At 40.9% G+C, this 24,800-nt stretch overlaps 1 protein-coding gene across 1 annotated transcript in view; it reads right to left on the bottom strand.

Annotated features, from left to right (window-relative positions):
• Positions 1–24,800, bottom strand: part of LOC138820278 (VWFA and cache domain-containing protein 1) — a 141,188-nt gene that overhangs the window by 16,845 nt on the left and 99,543 nt on the right. Inside the window, exons 12-22 of the mRNA XM_070011972.1 lie at positions 22,017–22,185; positions 15,469–15,611; positions 14,622–14,803; positions 12,899–13,009; positions 7,951–8,073; positions 6,779–6,878; positions 6,572–6,688; positions 4,518–4,678; positions 4,093–4,179; positions 3,039–3,155; positions 858–1,009 (exon numbers count right to left, since the gene is read on the bottom strand). Coding sequence (XP_069868073.1) covers positions 858–1,009; positions 3,039–3,155; positions 4,093–4,179; positions 4,518–4,678; positions 6,572–6,688; positions 6,779–6,878; positions 7,951–8,073; positions 12,899–13,009; positions 14,622–14,803; positions 15,469–15,611; positions 22,017–22,185 — 1,462 coding nt within the window. The remainder of the gene's footprint in view (positions 1–857; positions 1,010–3,038; positions 3,156–4,092; positions 4,180–4,517; positions 4,679–6,571; positions 6,689–6,778; positions 6,879–7,950; positions 8,074–12,898; positions 13,010–14,621; positions 14,804–15,468; positions 15,612–22,016; positions 22,186–24,800) is intronic.

Raw genomic sequence — 24,800 nt, forward strand, 5'->3', positions numbered from 1 at the left:
TCCTAGGCTAGTGACATGAGGCAGGATCCTGTTTTATGACTCTGGGTGGTGGCAGCTCTCTCAGCCACAGGATCACAAGGGTAAGCTGCCAGCACCGTACTGTGTACTATGTTGTTAACATTTGATGGGCTAGGTAGAGCCAATGCACTTCAACTTATTATTTTAACTCAGGATGGGTTGGTTGGGATTTATTCCCAATCATAATTTGAAGAGCCCCTGTATTAACTAAAGCTTCAAATATTTGGCGCACCTGCCAGCTAAGAATGAATATTTGGGGTTAATTCTAGAAAAGGCTCCTTGGCAGCATTCTGCAGCTTTTGGGGCTGGATCCCCGGGACTGTCCTCCCTTTGGTATCCCTGTCCCCTCCCCTAAGATGCTGGATTGTTCTGCTGTCTGCTGACCCTAGCCCCTAAATACTGACTTGGAGCTGTAAAACTGCTGCCCTGTGAAGATTACAAGGAGAGAGACAAGAAGGAAAGCTGGGAAGAGACAAGTTGTGCTGGCTCTGCACACCGCGGGCTGCGAGTTTCTGACAGCTGCGGGGTGCATTCAAACACACTCCCAAGTTCAGCCATGCGGAAATCAGGGCCTGTGTTTCTCAGAGCAAGCTTTGTGGGGATGAATTCCAGGCTTGCAAAATTTGGCAAGATGAGTTGGCCGCTTCGCTGTCTCTGCACAGAGTATCCGAGCCAACTCTGAAGGTAATTATCTGCCTCAGTTTTGTAACTAAAGACTACTGTCAAAGGAATCAGGAAAAGTTGGGCTGAGGATTCTTATTCAAAGCACTCGGTCCTAGGACATAGCAGGAAGATAGTATCTAAAAATCAAAATTGCTCGAGGTTCCTCATATACATACCTATGGCTCCCATGTCGTCAACGTAGGGACTTTTGGCTCCCACAATCCCCCCAAAGCATTCCTTCTGGGGTGCACAGTAAGATTTGTCCAAGTGAGTCTTCCCATCACTGTCCACCATACACCACTCACAGTCGAGCACACCGAAGCAGTCCCTGCCGGAGACAAGGTTCTGTGCTACAGAAAGCACAGGAGTGGGGTGGGGTGGGGTGGGCTGGGCTGGGGGGGCGGGGTGGAGGAGCATTCAGCCAGAGCACTGCACAGTTCTCTGGGATCCATGACTTAGTAGTACTGTGAGTATTGCCCTGGAGTTCTCTTTCCTTATAAAATTGTATTAGCAATAATCTGCTGAGGGAGAGCTGGTTTATGCCTTTCAACTACATGCAAACAAGAGAAATGCAACTGTTCTGTGAATTAAAATCAGGGCATCCACACATTATGGATTATTGCAGGGTTATTCAAAATCGTCCTTAAAAAATTACCAAATGGAAATGGCCCCCAAGGTTTCTTAGATTTTTTTTGGGGGGGGTCTAACATCTCCCATGTGTGGTCATCATTTAAATAAAAAGGAAAGAGTCAAATACATTTAGGAATTACTGGGCCAGTTAAAACAGATTTCCTAACAGGCAATTTCTTCGAGCCTTTAATATATTCTGTGCACAATGACACTTAAGAGAACATATCACTGTCAGTGTTTCTCAAACCTAATTGGTATGGGTTTCCATATAACATCCCCAATTAACCAATGCAATGGTAGACACTTCCTCTGCTGAAGGAAAAAAAGTAGAGATGGCTGTTCCTTTTATACCTTTATTCTGCTTCATCAAATGGTAACCACCAGCTATGATTTATCTAATTGCTCTTCCTACCCTTCTTGGTCTACCATAGCCACTGCTCCATGATGTCTAGTCTAAAACACCCTTGCAAAGAGTAGGGAGAGTAGGAAACATGTAGATTTTTGTTTCCAAAGTGCCATTTAGACAGACATGGAGGAACATACCTGTAATCCCAGCTTCTTGGGAGGCTGAGATTGGGAGGATTGTGGTTGGAGATCAGCCTAGTCACAAAGTTTGTGAATACCCTATCTCTACCTCATAAAAAGGTGACGTGGTGGCATTTACCTAGTTACACAGGAAGTGTAAATATGTGGTCCAAACCAGCCTGGGCAAAAAGTGAGACCCCCCATCTCAAAAATAACCAGTGCAAAAAGTGCTGCTTAGGGTGGTTCAAGTGTTGATCCCAGAAAGTGTGAATCCTAGTACTGCTGAGAAAAATAATAGAAAGAAAAACAAATAAATTTTAAAAATCTGCCAAGAAGCAGATACCCTTTTTTTTTTTTTTTTTGGTTGGTCGTGGGGCTTGAACTCTGGGCTCTAGGGCCTGGGCGCTGTCCCTCAGCTCTTCAGCTCAAAGCAAATAATCCACCACTTGAGCTACAGCACCACTTCTGGTTTTCTGGTAGTTAATTGGAGATAAGGGTCTCATGGACTTTCTTGCCTAGGCTGGCTTTGAACAGAGATCCTCAGAGCTCAGCCTCCTGAGTAGCTAGGATTATAGGTGTGAGCCACTGGCACTATCTCACATATACTTTTTTTTGTTTGTTTGTTCGTTTTTTGTTTTTGGTCCAGTCGTGAGGCCTGAACTCTGGGCCTGGGCGTTGTCCCTCAGCTCTTCAGCTCAGGGCTAGTGCTCTACCACTTGAGCCACAGCGCCACTTCCGGCTTTTTTCTTTTTGCTTATGTGGTGCTGAGGAATCGAACCCAGGGCCTCAGGCATGCGAGGCAAGCGCTCTACCACTGAGCCACCTTCCCAGCCCTCACATATATTTTCTAAGAAAGGAAAACGAACAAGTTTCAAGGTATCACAGGGGCCATGACAGCTGGCTTTTCTTTCTGGGCCCTGGTAATCCTGTTCCTGTGTCTTGCGTCTTTATCTCATGTCTCCCCTCATTTATCTCAAGAAACACTCTCCCACCACAGATGAGGCCTCTAGCCTATTATACAAATGCCAAATAATGGTAAAAGTGGGAACTGGACATCTAATTGGGTGGACAGAAGGCTTATGGAAATTTGTGTCAGAGCTGAAAAATGATTATCTTTTTAGAGCACCCATAGTAGGAAGATAAACATGGAGGGGAAATCTTGACAAGGTTGCAGGCTGCTGTTCTCAGCTGGGTGTGCTTACCCACTCTCTATCCTCTGGCTGCACCTGCTGTTGACACACTGGTGGAGAGCATCCTGCAGGCCAGGATCAATAGCTGTGTACGTCACAGGCTCCTGGTGGACCTCACAGCTTGGGTTTCTATGCAGGAAACAAGTCTTAAGGTCAGGATCCACACTATCTAACATCTGAGCTCATTTTGCCCCTGATTGTTGACAGGGTCAGTCACATCTGAGTTGCACTCCTGGCTCTGGTACTCTTTAAAACCTTGGGTCAATTACCTCACTACTCTGAGCCCCAATTTGTTTATATCTATGTACACTAGAAATAATATATGTGCATATATCTGTGACATACATATATGTATAAAATCATTAATATTAAACACTGCAGGGCTGCATAAAACCAAAAGTGAGCATTACCTCCCTTGCTCAAAGTTCTCTATCTTACTTTTCCAAGGTAAACAGTGTTAGCTGATATTAATGAGGGCCCTTGCAAATATTTTTCCCTATGTCTAAACAAACATATACTGTATTGGTATATACAACTGTTTGGAGCTATAGGGAAGATATTAATCATGAATAACAGGTCTTACAGTCTGCTGATAAGTAATAAGTGACACTATATCATCTGTGAGTGCATGTATAATCTGTGAGTGCATGCATAATAACTATCTATATACGTATCACAGGTTAACTAAAAACTGAGTGACTTAGTATGCATAAAGTACCAGACACATGATAGGTATTTAGTAAGTGCTTATAAGTTTAGTTATTTTTTAACATAGCATCTACATTCTTGATATTTATAAGCATTTAAATTTAACCACAAAATGGATATCATTTGAAATCTGCCTCACTAGGTTCACCATTAGAATGAATCATCTTTGCATATCCAAACCCAAAATAAATTTATGAGGCCTTATAGTATTTTATATATATTTCTGTATATAGATATCAAATATACACAAACACATATTCTCTCTGTCTCTCGCTCTTTCTTTCTTGTTCTCTCTCTCTCACTCTCTCTCTTTTACACACACACACACACACACACACACACACACACACACACTTACCTGTTCTCTGCATTGGTGAGGTTGCCGGTGCACTCATTGACCTCTAGTGGGCACTCACAAGGACATTCACATTCATTTTGTTCCATTCTGTCAATCAAAAGAGAGACTCACCAAGTCCAACAACAGCATATGGTACACACAGTGGGGAAGTAAAATTAAAAAAATAAGAATCCTTTAGTTACAAATGATGGTTAAAATAGACATTATCACTGAAGGTTTAAATATACAATTGGCTTTAATCTGCTACCCTGTTGGTAAGGACATGCAAAGCACTCAGCTCAGAGAGATTCTGTAACCCATATTTTCCTTCTCCTCAGGACTCTTCCCTCCCCCTCCTCATATTGTGGATGACTTCAAAATGCCCAGCATCAGTTAGAATATTAAACAGTGCTGTGAACTGGGACCACAAGCCAGCCCGTCTTTACCGGTGACAGTTGAGACAGAGCCGGTCCACCATGCTACAAGCACAGAAAGCGAGGGAGTCGCACGTCTCATTGACAATGCCAACAAAGGCATTGGTCCCTGGGATCCTCGTCAGTCTGTATTTAGAACAGTGGCTGCCATGCACAAGGTTCGTCAGATCCCCCTACAGAAAAACCAAGGTGTCAGGAATGACAGACAACAATGCCCAAACTCAGCCTTTCCTTGGCGAAAACATCCCTTCATCCATCTGCTGAAAACACCATAAAATAAGACTTTGTTTCTGCTTATAAAAATAGTATACAGTCATTGTCAAAGGTGTGGGCATAATGTGGTCCAGAGAGAAACTAAATACAAGCATTGCTGATTGAAAGGGAAATGTGGGAAAGAATTACTCATGATCCCACCAATCAGAGATAATTCTTATTTAGCTGCTGTGTACATATATATCTATATTCTCTTTTATACATGCTTATACAAATGTAGATTTGGATAGCTGATTTATTTTTTATTTATTTATTTTTTTGGATAGCTGATTTTATAATGGTTCTTAAATATCATCTTTCTGGGCTGAGAATGTGGCTTAGTGGTAGAGTGCTTGCCTAGCACACATGAAGCCCTGGGTTTGATTCCTCAGTACCACATACACAGAAAAAGGCAGAAGTTGCACTGTGGCTCAAGTGGTAGAACACTAGTCTTGAGCAAAAGTAGCTCAGGGACAGTGCCCAGGCCTTGAACCAGGGCCTGCCCAGCCCCAGGATGGGCAAAAAAAAATTTCCTTTGTAAAAAACATGTTTGTGGGCTGGGAAGGTGGCTCAGTGGTAGAGTGCTTGCCTTGCATGCTCGAGGCCCTGGGTTCGATTCCTCAGCACCACATAAGCAAAAAGAAAAAAGCCAGAAGTGGCGCTGTGGCTCAAGTGGTAGAGCGCTAGCCTTGAGCTGAAGAGCTGAGGGACAGCGCCCAGGCCCAGAGTTCAGGCCCCATGACCGGACCCAAAAAACAAACAAACAAAAAACAAACAAACAAACAAAAACATGTTTGTTCTAAAATGAGGTCTAAATGGGGTAGTACTGACATCCTTTGCTTTGATGACATCATTCCATAACTACCTACTTTTCTTCCTTTTGGTGGTATTGGGATTTGACGTACGAGCCTGATGTTTGCTAGGGAGGTAGTCTTGCTACTTGACTTGAACCATCATACCAGGCCCTCTTGCCTTTGTTATTGAATAGGGTCTTACATTTTACCTGGACTCACCTGACTGTGATCTTGCTATACAGCTGGGCTGACAGGCATGTTGTGCTATGGTTGAGATGTGATCTTGAGAACTATATTGTCCAAGATGACTTTGAATTGAAACATGATTTCTGCCCCTCAAATAGCAAGGATTGCAGGCATGAGCCACTATACTCTGCTATTATTACGTTCAATTTTTAGGCTCTTCTTTTCTACTGGATAATTGATTCTTACAACCAATTACTTTCAATTTAGTTTAGGGTTTTTGATTTAACCCAGAACAGTTGCAAAATTAATTTTTAGTTATGTACTCAACAATTTCCATACCACCTAATCTAAATTAAAACTTACTTCCTATAAGTAACCCTCAAATTATACACAGTCTTCTAAGCCACAAAAAGAGCTTATTTTCAGATGACTTCCATGAAAGTTCACATTTAATGGAATGATATTATAAATTGGTCTGAGGAACTCAAGGAGATTAAATGATTTTAAGACAACAGGAAGAGAGAAACACATGGTAGCATGTACACTTCTACAAATGTGTGGGAACAGGCTTCAGCCTGGATTTCAAAGGCATGGATTGGGAGAATCTTTAAACAAACAAACCCCAAACAAAAAACCAACTGCGAGACCTTCTCCACTCTAGGCTTTTTCTATCCTCTAGTCATCGAAGTGGGAGCTGGACTAGAGACCTGTCCTTGCTATGCTCCTGCAATTATAATGCAAGGATATGGGATAGCAATACTCATTTTTATTGTGTTTCCTATTCCACAGTGGGAAGAGACATCCTATTTGACAATGCCAAGGGAAAAAACTCACCACAAGGCTAGTGTTGAATTTATAAAACCTCTGGACTGTCCGGTCACTGAAGCTGTTACACAGGTTCTTCTTCACAAAGTTGGGATGGTTTAGGATGTCATTTGCTACCAGAGGCTCCTAACACAGCCAAAGAGAACAGAAGGCAAATGTCAGGTAGTGCAGTGCTGGCTGTTGGGGACCTGAGCACATCAGCTTGGCAACAAGTACCTTGTGGGTGATATGCTGTTGTTCCACAGGTGCATGTCCTTTGGGATCAATGAGAGTGGGGTGTGCCACCAGGTAACCCCTGTCCTCCATGATGAAGCACCTGTACCAAAAGAAGTGATGTCCTTTAATTCACCTGAGCTCTTTGTCTGGCCTTTCAGAGGAATATTTACCTGGCTAGTCTTGAAACAAATGGCCTTTATCTCAACTTCTTAAGAAATATTCACGGAAGATATAAAAGAAAGCTGACTGGCAGCTAGATAGGTGATGGTCACCTGGAACGCAGAGTTCCTCAAACCTCTCTATGTGGTCATCTATATAGTTCAGACAGAGCATACCCAAGGAAGGGCTTAAAAATCTTTTGCAAAGATGTAGAAATGGGATGTTAATTTCTGGGAGGAAAGACTGGAGCCTTTATAACGACAACTTTTAAGGGAATCATATAATTTCTCTCTCAGTGATAGACATACACAAAATAGAACGTTCAAGGTATACAGAAAATCATATTGGATGGAAACAGTAAGGCTAGAACAGCTTTAATTAAGACTATCTACTGCCTTATTTTCCTGTACATTAGTCATCTCAGTCAGCAATCTGGCATGTTCCCATCAAAGACCAATGGGAGATTTGGCAGTGACACGAAGCGTGGACCATGAGATTGAATTAGGAAGGCTTTTTTATTTTTTTTTTTAAAGCAGCCTGCATTAAATCAAGGGAATGCCCTTGCTTTGATCAGACATGTTCTTTTGAAATTCAGAAGGCAAAGACTTTTAGTTCCACGAGCCTCTTTCTGGGGAAATGTAAAAAAGAGCAGTCTAAGCAGCTAAAATTTCACAAAGACGGGTTTAATGACTAAGTTAACATCAAAAGTACTACCCTAAAGTACCCTCTGGTCTTTCTAGTACCAAAGATATGGGAAGCCTCTAATTACTGACTTTGAGGGAAACAAGAGCTTTGGAGCATTATATATTCCTCTTGTTATGTGCTGTGTCTATTTGTCTAAATCATAAATAGCATGCATCTTAGAAAAGGGAAAGATGAGAAAAAGAACAAAAACCTTCATAATAGAACCCTCGGGCCATGAATTCGATTCCCTTTCTGACCATAACTATATGGATACCATTACACTTTGAATTTCAGGGGTTCACAAGAGATGGTGTCCCTAAAGAGCTTACCTTATTTTGTTGCCGCCATCTTGGTTACACACTGGTAAAAGGTCCATCAGAACCTTGTAGAAGTATCTAAGTGTGAAGTCAATGCCCATCACAGCCACCGTGTGCCCAGAAGATAGCTGTGTGCTGTATATGAGAAAGATCAATGAGAGAGAGAGTGGATGGCTTATTTAAAAGCAGGTCACAGGGACATTGTATAGTCTCAGAAATACATTCCCATTATTCCTGCTCTTTTCCTATGCCTGAAAAAAGATGGCTCATGTCATGTATTGTGTAGATTTCATAAAAGAAAACATTAAGATTTAATGTGTAACTTTCCGAATAAGACCAGTGTGGAACATGAGCAGTTGTGGAGTATAGCAGCTCCACACAGGTGCAGAGAGTGGTTAAAAAACAAAAACACTGAGTCCAGAAGTATGAGGGTGGATACAATGGCTATGTGTAGTAAACCTTTAGGAATGGAACCTGAGCAACCCTCTTAATTATTTCCTTCATTTGTAGATAAGGACTGTGATCCCACAAAGGTCATCTTACTCGTGTTAGGTCACACAAAACTCAGTGGGGACACTAGTCCTAGTCTAATCTCCTCTCCACAGCACTAAGGTGGCTTCGACTCAAAGCACAGCTCACATTCAAGAGCACGTGTTATCTGGTTCACAAGCCATTGTTCGCTCCATCTTGCAATGCTATCTATTCTCAGAGGAGGGGTGTCACAGAAAGGAAGGCCTTGGTATCACAGTACAGTGCCATTGCTAAGTTTTCAGTAGACCTCAAGTCAAACCGTGGCCCTGCTGGCCTCTATTTATGTGGCTTTCATGGATGCTATTTAATTTGAAAATGGAGACAATAATTACTACTTTATAAACCTGCTATTAAAATGAAAGTTTGTAATATTAGCAAGCTGCCTAACATACAGAGAAATACCTAATAGGGAGAAGTTACTGAGAAGAAAACAAAACACTAAGATTAAGCTCTCATGGGTAGGTTGACTCTTTCAGAGAGAAGGGCTTCAAGGAATGGCTAGATATGTCACAACATCTCTTTTGAAAGCCTTGTTCATTTTTTTTTTTTTCGTGCTGGTCCTGGGACTCAAACTCACAATCAGGGCTGTCCCTGAGCTTTTGTGCATAAGGCTAGTGCTCTACCATTTGAGCCAAGCTCCACTTTTAGTTTTGGAATAGATAATTGGAGATAAGAGTCTTAAGCATTTTCTTGCCCAGACTGGCTCTGAACCATGAGCCTCAGATCCCAGCTTCCTGGGTAGCTAAGATCACAGGCATGAGCCACTGGTGCCCAGCTTGTAACCTTTAGTCCTTTAAAACTATACACATGAGAACTGGACGGGCCTGGACCATTTGACCATAAGCTCCTGTATTCCTTTGGCTAATGGTTTTCAGGGTTTACTCAATATGGGACTTTTAAGAGACTATCATTTATCACCACCCTACCTAATTTTTCTTTATACAGAAAAAAGTATGGAAAGAAAATGACAAAAAGTATCTTGTGTGTGTGTGTGTGTGTGTGTGTGTGTGTGTGTGTATTATTGAGGTTTGAACTTAGGGCTTCATGATTGCTACACATGTGCTCTACCACTTGAGCTACACTTCCAGCCCTCTCATATCACCTCATTAGGCTTTATCAGTTTAAGAATACTGATGCTTAGGAGATAAGTTATTTAGTCATCGTCACATAGTAACAAATGGATACAGGCATGGAAATTCAAGTAACCTTCAATTCCAAAGCACATTCTCTTAAGTAGTAGGGCAGATCAGAGGGCAATCAAGAGTTTCTAAATCATTAAAAACTATTTGATTTCCTATGCAAAATCTAGAAAGGAATTATACTTCATACTTTATGAGTGAAAAATTAGGCTTAGAGTGGTAACAAGATTTACATGAGGTAAGTCAGATCACCTTTTATTTATGGTATAGAGACCAGTACCCAACTCTGTTTCTTTCCAAACTACCACAGCTGTCTCAGTTTCAGAAATTTTATTTCTAAATTTTCCCTGTAGAACTGGTATTTGCTTTAATATGACCAACGTGCTTAAGAGACAGCATGTCTCTTGACCACGTAGGTCAGATCTATATTTTCATCTGTATTTTAGATACTGTTACCATAGCAACTCATAGAGAAATTCATAGAAAAATCCAGGCAAACCTACATTTCTAAGCTGTTTATACTGTTTACCTGAGATTTTCACAGTTCTCCAGTTCTCCAGTCTCACAGTTCTACAGTCACCTGTACATCTTTAAGCAGCATTGTTATTCTCCAAGAATATGAACCTAGATTCTCACTCAGTCTACCAAAAATGCCTATGGAAGAATTGCAGCTGAGCTACTCAGCATCACTAATAAGTGAGTGGTAAATTTGGAAACCCTTCCCCTAATTCTCAGCCAAACCACTTCTGAACACCAAGGGTCAATCAACATGCTTCATGAAGTGTGCAAGGAAGAGATTGCACACATGCTTCTGACCTGTTAAGGTGCCATGTATTTAAAGCATGAATTGTATAATGAAAATAGCTCCCACTTATTTGAGTCTTTAGCAGTGCCACACATTTTACATGAATTATCTCTCATTTTCATCATACCAGTTCACAACATGAGCATTATCTCCATTTTATATACGAGGCTCAAAGAGGTCATGGAACAGAATAATAATAAACATAAGATGTTTTTGGACCCTTGTCATGTATCCGGCAGTGTGTGTGGTACATACACACAGACACATACACAAACACACAATTTGGTTTAATTCTTTGTGTGTGTCCCAGTACTGGAGTTTGAACCCAGGGCAAGAGTGCTGTCCCTTAGTTTAGCTTTTATACTCAAGGCTGGCTCTCTGCCACTTGAACCATACCTTAACTTCTAGACTTTTGGAAGTTAATTGGAGGCAAGAATCTTATGGACTTTCCTACTGGGGCTGGCTTTAAACCACAACCCTCAAATCATAGCCCCCTGAGTAGCTAGGATTACAGGTATAAGCCACTAGCACATGGCATAGTTTAATAATCATTCAAGACATGCCCTAGTATTCCTCTTTCCTAGAATGGAAACAAAGGCAAAAGGATTGTTTATAGTCACACAACCCTGAATGGCAAATCTACCTAAGTACATCTTAGAAAGGGGGTTGGACTCTCAAGTTGACATATGAGGCCAAGATCATGTGTAATCACCTGGAAAAAAAAAACAAACCAAAAAAAAAAACTACTTTTGTAAAACCTACTGATTCCTCCATCATAGCCTCAGACTCTCATTGAGCCCCAGAACAGGTAGTTGATTTGTAATCTCAGCAATGTTAAAGAAAAAATCATGGCTTTAAATAGTCGACTCATACTCAACCAAGCAAAATATTCAAATGATGAAGTCTGCATATTGAGCAGAGCCTATCTTGTAGAATACATATTCACTGAGTGAATTACTAGGCAGAATCTAGGATTGGCACTGTCACATTTTGCTTCTGTTAAATTTATATAGGTTAAACATGCAATCAAAAGATTACCAAAAAAGAAGATTTGAACCCAGGATTTTCTAACTTGAAAGTTCATCGTATTTCTGCCATAGCTTCATTTGGAAAGACACCACAAATATTTGTAAGTAAAACAAATCAAAATTCTTCCACTCATTCAAACACCAATCAAAGCATGTATATCTACCTACATAAGCATACTAATCTGCCTCTATTCTTACCTTCCTGCCAAGGGAGGAGAGCCTGATGAGATACCTGAAGGCTAAGACATGCTTTGCTGTAGCAATGGCTCCATTTGAACATATTGTATTATAATCAAATTCCAAGAGGACTGATATTCTCAAGGAAACAGTCTTTGTTTACTTTTCCTTCATTGATTAGGATATAAGGCAGGGGTGACAAGTCTCACCACCTAACACTTGTAGGCATATGCCCAACAGATGGCCTGTTAAGGAAAGTACTGAGAGATCTGTTCTAAAATTAGTGTCTACTTGTTTTGTGTGTGAACTACTGTATTATAGAAGCAGCTGACAGAGACAGATACCATGCCCTGCAAAGGGAATGAACATCTGTATGTTCCACACTGCTGTTTCCCAATGAGCCTGTCTTAGAGGAATTCTACTATCTTTTGGCATAAGAGCACAAGTGAAAAGCCATCAAGCTAATCAAGAAAATCTGCCCTCTATAAGGCATCATCGCAGGACAAGTCAAATATGGTCTTTCTTGGTTGCAGTGGAGAAACAGTGATTCATTTAATGAAGGGTTTAAATGTGTGTGTGTGTGTGTGTGTGTGTGTGTGTGTGTGTGTGTGTGTGTGTGTGTGTGTGTGTGTGTGACTTGCCTTTCTACCTACGCTTTCACTGACATTTGTAGCTTCATTAGTGAAGCTTCACTTTGCTTCAGGAAATACAAAGCTATATAGATGGTGATACTGATATCATATAACATTTCGGAAAAATTCATTTTCAAAAGGCATTCCCATTTTTTGAGAGACTATTTCAAAGGCACCAAAATGAAATGTATGAAAAAACCCCAAACTCATATAATTCTATGGAGTTAAACTCAAATACAAGAGGAGACAGATTTGATGTTTTGGTATTTCTTTCTTCATTAAAAAGGCTCCATTGATATTTCTCTCATCATTTGAAAACTGGAACTTCTACAAACAGCTCTAGTGATTTCAGCCTCTTTCCTTTTTCTCCTCTTGTCACCCTGGCTTCCTAGAGCAGGGCCTCAAGGTTTTCACTCACCCAACTCACAAGATAACCTTGCGAAGTAGGAATTCTCTCCATTTTCTAGGCATTAGGGGAAAGCTCAGGTCACCAAGGCAACACAGCAGAGAAGACCTCAAGTCCTAGCTTGACTCATTTCTAAGGTCATGCTCTTTCCACAAGTTTTTGGTGTCTCGTACTCTACTTGGTCTCTAAAATATTTTTGATGGTACACAAACAAATGAACTAAAAGTTAACTAAAATATTACCTGGACGAATGAATTGTGTGGCTGATGGTCACAACATAACCAGCACCTCCAACATCTAGGTAAGGACCAGTCAAAGAAATCAACCCTGGGTTAGCTACTGCATGAAGATACCTAAAGGAGACCAAAGAAAGACATGTTAGGTCTAAAAAACTACCCTGTCAATTTCAAAGAAGAGTGAAGTTGTAATTCTAAAAATATTATGTGCTTATATTAACATTAAAGTTTTTTTTTTTTTTATTTGGTTGTTTTTGTGTCAGTCCTGGGGACAGCCCGGGCACTGTTCCTAAACTTCTATGCTCAAGGCTAATTAATACTCTATCACGTGAGCCATGTACCACTTCTGGCTTTTAAGTGGTTACTTGGAGATAAGAGTTCCACAGACTTTCTTACCCAGGCTGACTTTGAACCTTGACCCTTAGATCTCAGCCCTCTGAGTAGCTAGGATTAAGGGCTTGAACTGGCACACAGTAGGGAGTCTTAAAGTTTTTATGTCTGACTATAGTATCAATAGAAAAGGCTAAAAGAATCTGAAATTCTCTTTCTTAAAACAGAAATGAGGTCAGTATAAATCTAAGCCTTTGAATTTCTTTCCTTTTTTTTTTTTTTTTTTTTAAATACATAGTCTCATTACATAGTCCAGGTTGGCCTCAAACTTGATATCTTCCTGCCTCCTCCTCCTGAGTACTGTTTAACACCATGTCTAGCTTATGTCCGTTGTTTTTTTCTTTTTCTTCTTTTTTTGGTAGGTCATGGGTCTTGAAATCAGGGCCTGGGTGCTGCCCCTGAGCTCTTTTTGCTCAAGGCTAGCACACTACCACTTTGAGTCACAGTTCCACTTCTGGTTTTTGAATGGTAAATTGAAGATAAGAGTCTTATGGGAACTTTTCTGCCCAAGCTGGCTTTGAACCTCGATTCTCAGATCTCAGCCTCCTGAGTAGCTAGGATTACAGGCATGAGTCTTTAACTTCAAACCATTGTGCAAGGGGGTTGCCATTTATGTGTCCATTTAAGATGATCATTTATGTGTCTCGTGCTTTTGATCATATCTGAACTTTATCTTAAGATCTGTCATAGAAATGTTTTAGACCGGCAGCTAATATAAAAAGGGATTAATGAATGAAATAGAAAGAAGTGCACATGAAACTGTATCTGGGACTATTAATATAGGAGGGAATGGGTACGAAAAGCTGACTCAAAAGTGAATCAGTTACTACCCACAGCATGAGAAATTTGGTTCTTACGCCCATGCCCTTTACCTGCTTGTTGTTTTACTTGGCTACAACTGGCTTTGAAAACTTGAGTACAAACAGATCCCAGAAGTAAGAGAATGTTTCTGAATTTGTATGGGCTTGTTTTCCACAGGTTACACATGAGCTTCAGAAATGCCATGTCATCATCACGTGTGATAAAATAGCCAGGCCACTACACGAACATCTATCTGTCCATCAGGTAGGAATCAGACTGGTAGTAGGAACTGAAACCATCATAAAGCATCTCAGCCTCAAGGTTTCAATGAAGAGATAGCAGACACCATGGTAGAGAAACCCCACAGAGCTCTCAACAATGCTACCTCATGAAAATGATTAAAAACCAATTTTACTTCCATGCAAGTATCTTCTACATGTGATGACCTGATATTGTCTATAGTCATCATATCTTTCCAGAACTGGTGGAGGGGAGGATCTTTGATCACTTCCCCCCCATCGCCCGCCCCCAAACTCACCACTGTCTCCTAGTGGGATCAAATGCTTTGTCCATGAGGGAACCGGGATAAATTCTGAGGACACCATTGGGTGTTGCTATGTAACGGCGGACAATGTAAGTGTTCAGGCTACTCATTTCCATTTGGGTCATCCATTCATCTGTGACGTGGCTGGTAGCCATTACTTCATTTCTGACCGAGAACTGGGAAACAAAGGAAGACATAGCAGGGCTCCTTTAAAACTCACATGAAAAGAGTGTGGGCTATTGGCAGGGATACCCCTCCCCCTACCCCCAGGCAGAGAAGCCAAACCCCTGATTATGTTTTTTTCTTTTAAATCTTTCACAGCAGATAGGTATAACTGAAGTGGATGAACACAAAACCTTATAGAAATATCCTCAGTAGATGTACGATTACTCTGTTGTTCACCCTAACCAGGCTTTCTGAGTTGAGGAAGAAAAAATATCCTATAGTGCCACATCAAAGATCTGCACACAGGGCCCTTTCCCTCCCATCTGTACCGGCTGAATGTCATATTTATCTCAACAGACAGCAGCGAGCGCTTTTACTTCCTTCCCCTGGGGAAAAAAAAAGGGCTGAGAAAGTTTCACTGCTCCCTCCAATTCCACCTTGGAAAGGCGCAGTATATCTGAATCCTGAAACAGATTCATTGCAAGGCCCTTCAGCCCTTCTTAATCCATCAGAAGGCTCATAGCAAACCAGTCTGCCCTGGCTACCTGTCACTCTGGCTCTCCAGCTGAGAGCCCCAGATGCAGAGCTAGACTTTGGCACTTCAACGATTCGGGGCTACATTTCCTCCTGGGCCCGTGAGAGGGACACGAGCGATGGGACTCACACCAGTACTCACTTTGAGCCCTGGGTTAGCAATGAGGCGGGTGTTGTCACTGAGATAGGCTGTGTAATGCTCCACCATGCGCTTTGTCTCTGGCTGGCTGAGGTGCTCGTACGGGGAGGAAAAGCTGCCAGCAGACAGCATGACGGTTGGATTTTCTGAAAGAGAAGCAAACAAAGCAGGCCTGAGAACACGGAGCCTTCTTCGTCTCAGGCCAAACAAAAGCATGGCTCAGGCTTTGCCAATCTGTCTGCCACGGTGGCTTAATGCCTTCCAGAAGGAACAAAAGAGCTTGACACTGAGAGCAAAAGAAAAGGGAAAAAGGCCACATACACTCCCTTCAGGGAGCTTATGGTCCTAAGGGTAAAGCAGCACAGGTATCTGCCCCAATAGATACAAAGGCTGGAAATGGACATTTAGATGTATCTTAGATCAATGTTTATTTATTAGGAATGAGAAGCCAGGTTATGAGATGTTGGATAAGCTATAACACACATAACATTTTTCTCATCTGCCAAATGAGAAAGTAATAGCCCATAGAAAATAATGAAGAGCTATGCTGAGAATGAATGAGGTAATAGTTGTAGAGAAGATGAGTCCATAATGCAAAATCACAGAGAAAAGCAATGTTTCACACACATGTAGAATAGTCCTTATCAGTGAGTGACAGCTATAACCATTCATCAGCCTCTACTTAAGAAGAAGGAAAGATGGAATGCTGGAGTCAAGGCAAAAATTCATTTACGAAAGTTTTGTTCTCACAGATGGTGGCAGCCTAAGTTGACATAAAGAAAAGCTTGAAGAAATATAGTTAGTAAATGTACAACTTAATTATTGCTCCTAACAGGAAAATTACTGTTGCATATTTAACACAAAAATCCTTGCAATGAATAAGAATACAAAACAAAACCAGGATATCTTTAATCTTTGGAATTTTCTACTGTTCAGTTTTTTAAAAAAATGAGTTAGAAAGCACTATCACCTGCCCTATCTCATTTAAAGTTTGGGTTATTTTGTAGCTGCTTTGTTAGTTCTTACATATTATGCTCATCTCCTTGTAGCCTGGTCAGTTTGTGTGCGTGTGTGCATGTATGTGTGCGTGCAGCACAGGGTTGGAGCTCTGAACTTGCTAGGTAGGTAGCTCTACCACTTTGGCCAAGCCCTCAAACCCTTTGTTATTTCTCAGACAGGAGCTCATATTTGTGCTTGGGATTTGTCTCATGCTATGATCCTCCTACTTATGCCTCACACAATGCTAGGATTATAGATGTGTAGCATCATTACTAGTTGTTAGTTGAGATAGAGTCACACAAACTTTTTGCAGTGTCTGGCCTCCAACTACAGTTCCTGTGATTGCTGCTTTTGTGTGAGTGTGTTTATAGGGGGCAGTCCTGGGGCTTTAAGTCTGAACCTGGGTGCAGTCCCTTTGCTTTGTTGATCAAGGCTAGCACTCTACCACTGGAGCTGCAGCTCCCCTTGCAGCTTTTTGGTAGTTGCAGGTAAGAGTCTCATGGACTTTTCTATACTGGCTGGCTTCAAACCATGATCCTCAGATCTCAGTCTCCTGAGTAGCTAGGATTATAGGCATGAATGGTTTGACATTATATCAAAACCATTTGTAGGAATAGCTTGAAGGCTAGAGTATGGAGGACCCATACATCTTCAGAGGGGATTGCTGTTTGATCCCGTCACGTGCTACTATACAAGGTAAGGCAGGGGTGGTGGGGGAAACAGTTTCCAATAAGGAGCCAGGATGCTGTGCAAGCACCACACTGCAACTTCGAAATTCAAATAGTTTGTGACTTCACCCACTTCAGAACTGAATGCTCGGAGTTTCCTCTCCCTCGCATGTATGGAATCCCAGTCAAGGCTGAGCGGTTCAGTCTGCTGCATCCTCAGCTGTCTTCCTCAGCCTCTGCTGGGGCACAGGAGTGGGGTGTGGGTGCCACAGAGGGTGGCTTCCTCCATCAGCGACTTTACCTCCAGGAACCCTGGCCCTAAGAAACGCTACAACACAGTCCATTTCACAGCTGTTCCTTTTAGATTGGTCAATTATGTGCACTGTATAAACAGCAGTCCGTCAGTGAGGACTCTCTTCTCTGTATTCAAAGTTCTTTTAGATTTTGGCCAATGCATGCCTCATGGCTACGTTATTTTTTTCAGGTTTCTCCAGAGGACCTTAATCTAGGACTAGGTGCCTATCTGACATATTTTCTGGTCCTCAGCAGGATCTGAATTATCTAGTCTGTCATGCTCAGAAAATGTTGCTTCCCAAATGGCTATTTCTCATTTGATTCTCATTATGTCCCCATAGGGGATCTTGGAAATTATGATTATATTAATCACAAACAACCCAAGAAAAGAAAAGCAGAGACCAGGATGCCTTGCTGCATGCTGCTGATTCATTGCATAGGTGCTCATGTGTCTTTTCTTATGGAAGCATGTACCAGAAAGTCAAACAGCTTTGGATTCAGTCAGAGAGCCGAGGAGTGAGGAAAATAAAGGCAAATGTTAAGAATAACAGTGATCTCAGAAGGTATATGCCTGGCTCAGTCATGTGGGTTACAGAAGGACCAGAATGAAGAGAAGTGGAGATGCCTTGGGAAGAGGCATTTTTGTAATTTGTTCTACTGATAGAGACTGGTGCTTCAGGGGGCACTTCCGGCTGGTGTAGTAGGATGGATAGAGAACATGGCAGAGAAAGAATCAAGATACAAGACCCAAAGCTTCATTACTAAGAGACAGACATATGAAGTCATACACAAACACACTTATGTACATACATACATACATATTAAACTACCTCAGATGATGCACTCTTAAAAAATTGTTTTTTGGTGTACCAAGAAAGACCATGTTATTCTGCAATATTGTTCTCTCTCTTCTTCCCCCAGGTAGGGATTGGGATTGAATGAAGGTCTTGTACATACTAGGCAAGGCTCTACCACTGAGTTACTACCACTGTCAAAGAGCTGACAAAGATTTAACATGTTGCCTCAAAATCCACAACACCAATGAAGCAAACAACAACAACAACCACCACCACCACCACCAAAAAACCACTTATTTGCAATAGCAAACTAACATCTTAATTGACAAGCCCCATTTCAAGTGCTCAGGAGTTAAGCTCAACCAGGGACTAATAGACTGAATAGAATAGCTATGAAGGTTTATCTAAAGGAAATTGAAAGAAAAATCTGGTCTTGAGCCTCTTTTTCATAAAGGAAACTTGTATCAAACTTGCACCTAAATTTTGAGGACATGATCTCATTTTCTCTAGTCGCAGTATTTCACTTACTGACAGAGAACTTAAATGACTATTGCACACATTAGCATATCAGTAAAGAATGTCTTATGAATGATAAATGACTTCTTTTGCATAAAAGTAAACAACCCCAAAATCCCTAGTCAAAACATACAAAAATGCTTAATCTTAATTTTGTCCAATATTACAGGTTTTCTATAAATTGTTGATGTTCTGAAATGTGTCAAGGAACAGCTCATTTAGTCTGGCTTGGTCTTCTATCTCATATTGAGGAAGCATTTTCTAGAATGGAATTTAAAGGAACTCAAACCGCAGAACTTTCATGTAAAATCTAGAAGAGTAGAGAAATCTTTCTCTGTGGCTCTTCCAACCTGTGTACCCTCTACTGACTTTACTATATGTGGTGACGCTTAGCTATAAACTTTTCTGAACTAAATATTTTCAACATGGAAAAAGGTAATACCTGTTTTACTGAGCCTTGAGTATACAGTAATATACTGATAAGAACCACAAGGGGGTGTGTATGTGTCTGCCCGTCTCTCTTCGAGAGCACTCACAGTTTGTTTGCTTGCTTACTTACTTAATAAAGCTCCTCCAAGTTTTCTTACAAAACAAAACAAAACAAAAGAACCACAAAGGCCTCTTGTGTATCTGGTATATGATAGACCAGAGGTATATGAGTCAAATCTCAGCTTAGTCCACAGACATACAAAAAATGCACAACATCAGAAATCATTAGACAAACACAAACCAAACCACGAGTTTAGTCATCCTGACCCAAGTTAGAATGGCTATTATAAAAAAGCTAAGAAATAGTAGGCACTGGTGAGGATATGGAGAAATTGCACATTAGTGAAATATAGATGATCACAGTCATTATGGAAAACATTATGGAGGTTTCCTAAGAAATTAAAACTAGTAGTATCAAAGGAACTGGCTATCCCATACTTGGATAAAGGAAATAAGCTCAGTCTGTCAAAAAAGACATCTTTACTCTTAAGTCCATTGCAGCACTATTCACAATAGCCAAAAGATGAAAACAACCTAAGTGTCCATCACCTGGTGAATGAATAAAGAAAATGCGAAATTCAGACACAATGAAAATCTATGCGACCATAAAAGAAAGAAATCCTGTTATTTGTGACAACTTGAATGGAATTGGAGATCATTATGTTAAATGAAGTCAGTTAGATACAGAAAGACAAGAATGGCAGGATCTCACTCACTCACAGTGGAGCCTAAAAGAGTTGTCAGAGGCTGAGGAGAGTGTGGTGGTTGGGGAGGAGGGAGAAGGAATGATGGATATTGGGTTCTAAGTTATAGATAGTTATTTAAACATGACACAAGGTAGGTAACACTACATGGTACCTTAATATGTTTAAGTTTTATGTTTTTGTATATCAATAAAAATCAATTTAAAATCTCCAGAAAAAGTAGAATAAAAGAAATGTAACAGGAATACACAACAAGGATTATTAATGGTAGATATTAATCAGAATATATAAAATATATTTATAATATATAATATATAAATATATATATTTATATATTATATATATATATATCATTTTTTTGTTTTTTTTGGGGGGGTCATGGGGCTTGAACTCTGGGCCTGGATGCTGTCCCTCAGCTCTTCAGCTCAAGGATAACACTCTATCAATTGAGCCAAAGCACCACTTCTGGTTTTCTGAGTGGTTAGTTGTAGATAAGAGTCTCATGGCCTTTCCTGCCCCACCTGGCTTTGAACCGCTATCTTTGTATCTCAGCCTCCTGAGTAGCTAGGATTACAGGTGTGAGCCACCACGCCGACTATAAATCACTTTGAGCTTGAATGGTCTAAATAAATGCACCCAGAGATTGTAGCTGAGCCTGGGGAAGTATGCCAGTACTTGAAGTACTCAGGAGGCTGAAGGAGGATTTTGAGTTCAAGGCCAGCTTGGGCTAAATAGTAAAACTGTGTCTCAAAAAACAAGGGTGAGGGAGAAAAATGGAAGAAAACATAAAGATTGTCAGGGTAGATTTTTTTAAAAAGCCCATTAAGACCAAACTATAGGTTCTGAAAAAGCCACTTCAAATGCATATAGATTAAAAATAACTGTATGAAGATAAACCATGCCAATGCTAATCAAAAGAAGTTAGAGGTTGCTGTATTAATTTCAGGCAGAGCTGACTTCAGAGCAAGGAATGCACAAAGGGACAAAAAGGGGGTTCCATCATGATAAATACCACTTTTCTGTATTATTTTGGGAAGATTAATGTCAGGCAGGTGCTTGAACTCAGGGCTTGAGTACTGTCCCTGAGCTCTCTTTGCTCAAGGCTTGTGCTCTACCACTTTGAGCCACAGCTCCACTTCTTGTTAGTGGTTAGAGATAAGAGTCTCACAGCTGCATGGGCTGGCTTCCAAACTTGATCCTCATATCACAACCTCCTGAATAGCTAGGATCACAGGTGGGAGGCACTGGTGCCTGGTGGGAAGAATATTTATCTCTGGTAATCTATATGTCTTCTATCACAGTTCAACTCTGATCCTGAGTGCAAAACACTTGATACATTGCACATGGATTCCTTTTGCTTCTTTGCAATGCTTTAGTTATCCTAACCTCTTTTGCATTTGGGCCTGTGGTAGATACTGTAAGTGTGTGCCACAGATTGCTTTGCATCTCTCTTACTATTTTCCACCCACCCCATATGCTATAGTTGCATATATATATATATATATATATATATATATATATATATATATAGTTGTCACTTGAGCCAACTTTCACTCTCTTTTCACATTGTTTTTGTTATAGGGTCTCACTTTATGATCAACCTGGCCTGGACAGTAATCCTCCTATTTCTGCCTCTTCACATCATTCAAGACCACAGATACACAGCCAGCCTGGGCTTGTCTCAAACTGATCTCCTTATCTCTGCCTCCTGACCAGCCAGAAATGCAGGCTTGAACCACTGTGTCCAGATCCTGCCTGCCTCTACAAACTGTCTTTGGATCCCTCTTTCCTCAGCCCTCGCAGAAAGCTGAGAATTACTGAGAGGCAAGGAAGGGAAAGTCCACTCCTGGGATCCACACGAACTCTGTTGTAGTGGGCATTCAGAGCCCCAACAGGAGCAGGAGTTTTGAAACTTCACCTGAAATCAAAGCTTGCCCTTTTCCCCTATCTGTCCACACTGGTTTACTCTGAGAGCTCCAACAACCGCTTCACATGCTCATTCCCGCCTGCTGCTGTGCGTCAGTAGGCGGTGAGTGGAGGGGACACAATTCCAACGCAGAAGGCTGCGATGCGCACTGCTTTACCTAGGGTTGCCAGTTGCTTGAAGTGGAGGCAGGCACTAGGCTGGCCAAGGAGATCCAGACGGTGGTACAGCAACTTGCTGCTGGGTACAGTGTTGAGGTTCTTCAGCTGTCTGACAGGTATTTCTGGCTGTATTACTACAATACACAGGATAAAGGAAGTGTCTTGTACCTGGAAAAAAAAATCAGTAAAGAATTTCTGACACACAAAATGAAGGTTCCACAGAGACAGGGCCATTACATAGATGGTTTTCTGCTGTTTCTGTGTCTCGTAGCCTCATATGAAAGGTGCTAATTATATACTTGATGAATGAAAGATATCAAGATAATGAATGAAAGATATCAAAATAAGGGGTAGAAGGTATCATCTGGCTTCTTTTCTTGTTGAGGGAACATTAGTCTGTATAACAGAATGAATGAAATGATAGGAAAGGAACACTTCAAAAAATGTGAGCCTAGTCCTTTAAGTTCTTGGAATAAGCTAGAGTATAATAATGTAACATTTATTTCTATTTGGGTTTTGATTATAATTAAAAATGCATAATTGAAAGGCACCAGCAAATCCTAACTATTCAGGAGGCAGAGATCTGAGGATTGTGTTTTGAAGCCAGTCCAGGCAGAAAAGTCTGTGTGACTCTTACTTCCAATTAACCACCACCACAAAAATAAACAACATTTTTAAAAAGCTGGAAGTGGAGCTGCATCTCCAGTGGTAGAGTGCCAGGCTTGAGAGGATTAAAAAAAACAACAACCCCTCCCTCCCCTCCAAAAAACAGCTAATGGACAGCTCCCAGACCCTGAGTTCAAGCCCCAGTATTAGAACAACAACAACACAAAAGGCATAACTGGTTTTGCAGTAAGTGTTCTGAGAGTATTTTTCAAGGAACCTGTTAATCTTCACTTAAGAGAAAAGATCAAAGATCAGCCAATGAAGAATCTACTTTATTCATCCTGTTTGTAACAAACACTTTGTACTTTCCTGGTCAGAGCTGACCAAGTCATTACAAAAACTCAGGGGAAGCACAAATTCTCCTGGCACTCTGATTCAGGCTGTGTTTTCAGTCCAGAGTAGGAAGCCATACTCTAGCTTAAGTTTTAAGCACCTGTGTATGAACAGCAATACTTTCCAATCCACTTATAGAAATGGGTGCCTAAACAAAATTTAGTGAGAAAAATGTTCACTGAAGAATCAAAAAAGTCCCGGGCACTGGTGGCTCATGTCTGTAATCCTAACTCAGGAGGCTGAGATCAGAGGATCATGATTCAAAGCCAGCTTGGGCAGGAATGTCTGTGAGACTCTTATCTCTAATAAGCCACCAGAAAACCAGAAATGGCACTGTGGCTCAAATGGTAGAGTGCTAGCCTTGAGCTGAAGATAGCACCCAGCCCCAGAGTTCATGACTGACAAAAAAAAAAAAAAAAAAAAAATCAAGAAAGTCAGTCACTGACTGCTATGTTATCATCATAGAAGATGTAAATATAACAATGAAAACAGCCTGTAATAGTTTTCTCTGATTGTGTCTGTCATTAAACAGGATATCAATTATATTAGGAAAGAGACATGTAAAAGCTTTATGGTAAATGAAGAGGGTGAGGACAAGCCAAGTCAGAACTAGTGGTCAAGTGCCTTATAAAACATCTCAAGTGATTTACTTAGTGATCAGGAGATTTTTTTTTTTTTTTTGGTCAGTCATGGGGCTTGAACTCTGGGCATGGGCGCTGTCCCTTTGCTCTTCAGCTCAAGGCAAGCACTCTACCGCTTGAGCCACAGCTCCACTTCTGATTTTCTAGTGGTTTATTGGAGATAAGAGTCTCACAGACTTTCCTTCCCTGGCTGGCTTTGAACCATGATCCTCAGATCTCAGTCTCCTGAGTAGCTAGGTTATAGGCATGAGCCACCGGCAACCGGCTAAGGAGATTTTTAATGAATCAGGTTAGAGTTAAGTGTTAGGACTCGTGAGAATGGCTGGAGAATCTTTAAACACAGAAGCAATTTACATCTTCCTGGAATTGCTTTTAAGTCCTGCTAGCAAAGATATTCAATTAGATAAGCCAATTTAATCCTCTCCCTTGATTCCCTGAATTAGAAAGTGGCAGGGTGTTCTGAGGTGGCATTTACCACGCCCCATCTTCTCAACATCTCATAGTCATCATGTAAGGTGTTTTCCTAGGTTGCAGGAAAAATGGGATATATTTTTATAACTGGGTCTATTCTAAAAATAGCAATGTAAGGTATTTCTTTAAAAAGTGTGTTCTTTGCTGAAAACGTTGTTTCTGTGTTGAAAGGAGCTATGAGGTTTTTGGAGGGGCCTCCATGTCTGGGAAGTAGATGTGTTCACTGACTGCACATGAATCCATGGTTTGAAGTGAAGCATGCTTGGGGTAACAGGAAAACATTCTGACGTCTACTAGCCAGTACTTTCCTTTCTCACCACAAACAAGCTATTCCAACCTTCAAAAATGGACTTGGTTTGCACAATGAGAGAACAATCTCATAATATTGCTAACATAATCTCTTATATTTGAATTAATTCAGTGAAAAGATCCATCAGTATTTTCTATGTCTTTGACAGCCTTACAGTTATTTCTCTCAGAGACCTACATTTGGATTACATTAGAAGAATCCGTTTCTTCCTTAGGACAAGATGAGGTATAGCTTTTTTGTTGTTGTTGTTTGTTTTCTGTTAGTCATGAGGCTGAACTCAGAACCTGGGCACTGTTCTGGGACTATTTTGCTCAAGGGTAGTACTTTACCACTTTGAGCCACAGCGCCACTTCCAGTTTTCC

Source organism: Dipodomys merriami, unplaced genomic scaffold (genome assembly GCF_024711535.1).
Source record: "Dipodomys merriami isolate MVZ:Mamm:240054 unplaced genomic scaffold, mDipMer1.0.p SCAF_850, whole genome shotgun sequence".
Lineage (NCBI taxonomy): Eukaryota > Metazoa > Chordata > Mammalia > Rodentia > Heteromyidae > Dipodomys > Dipodomys merriami.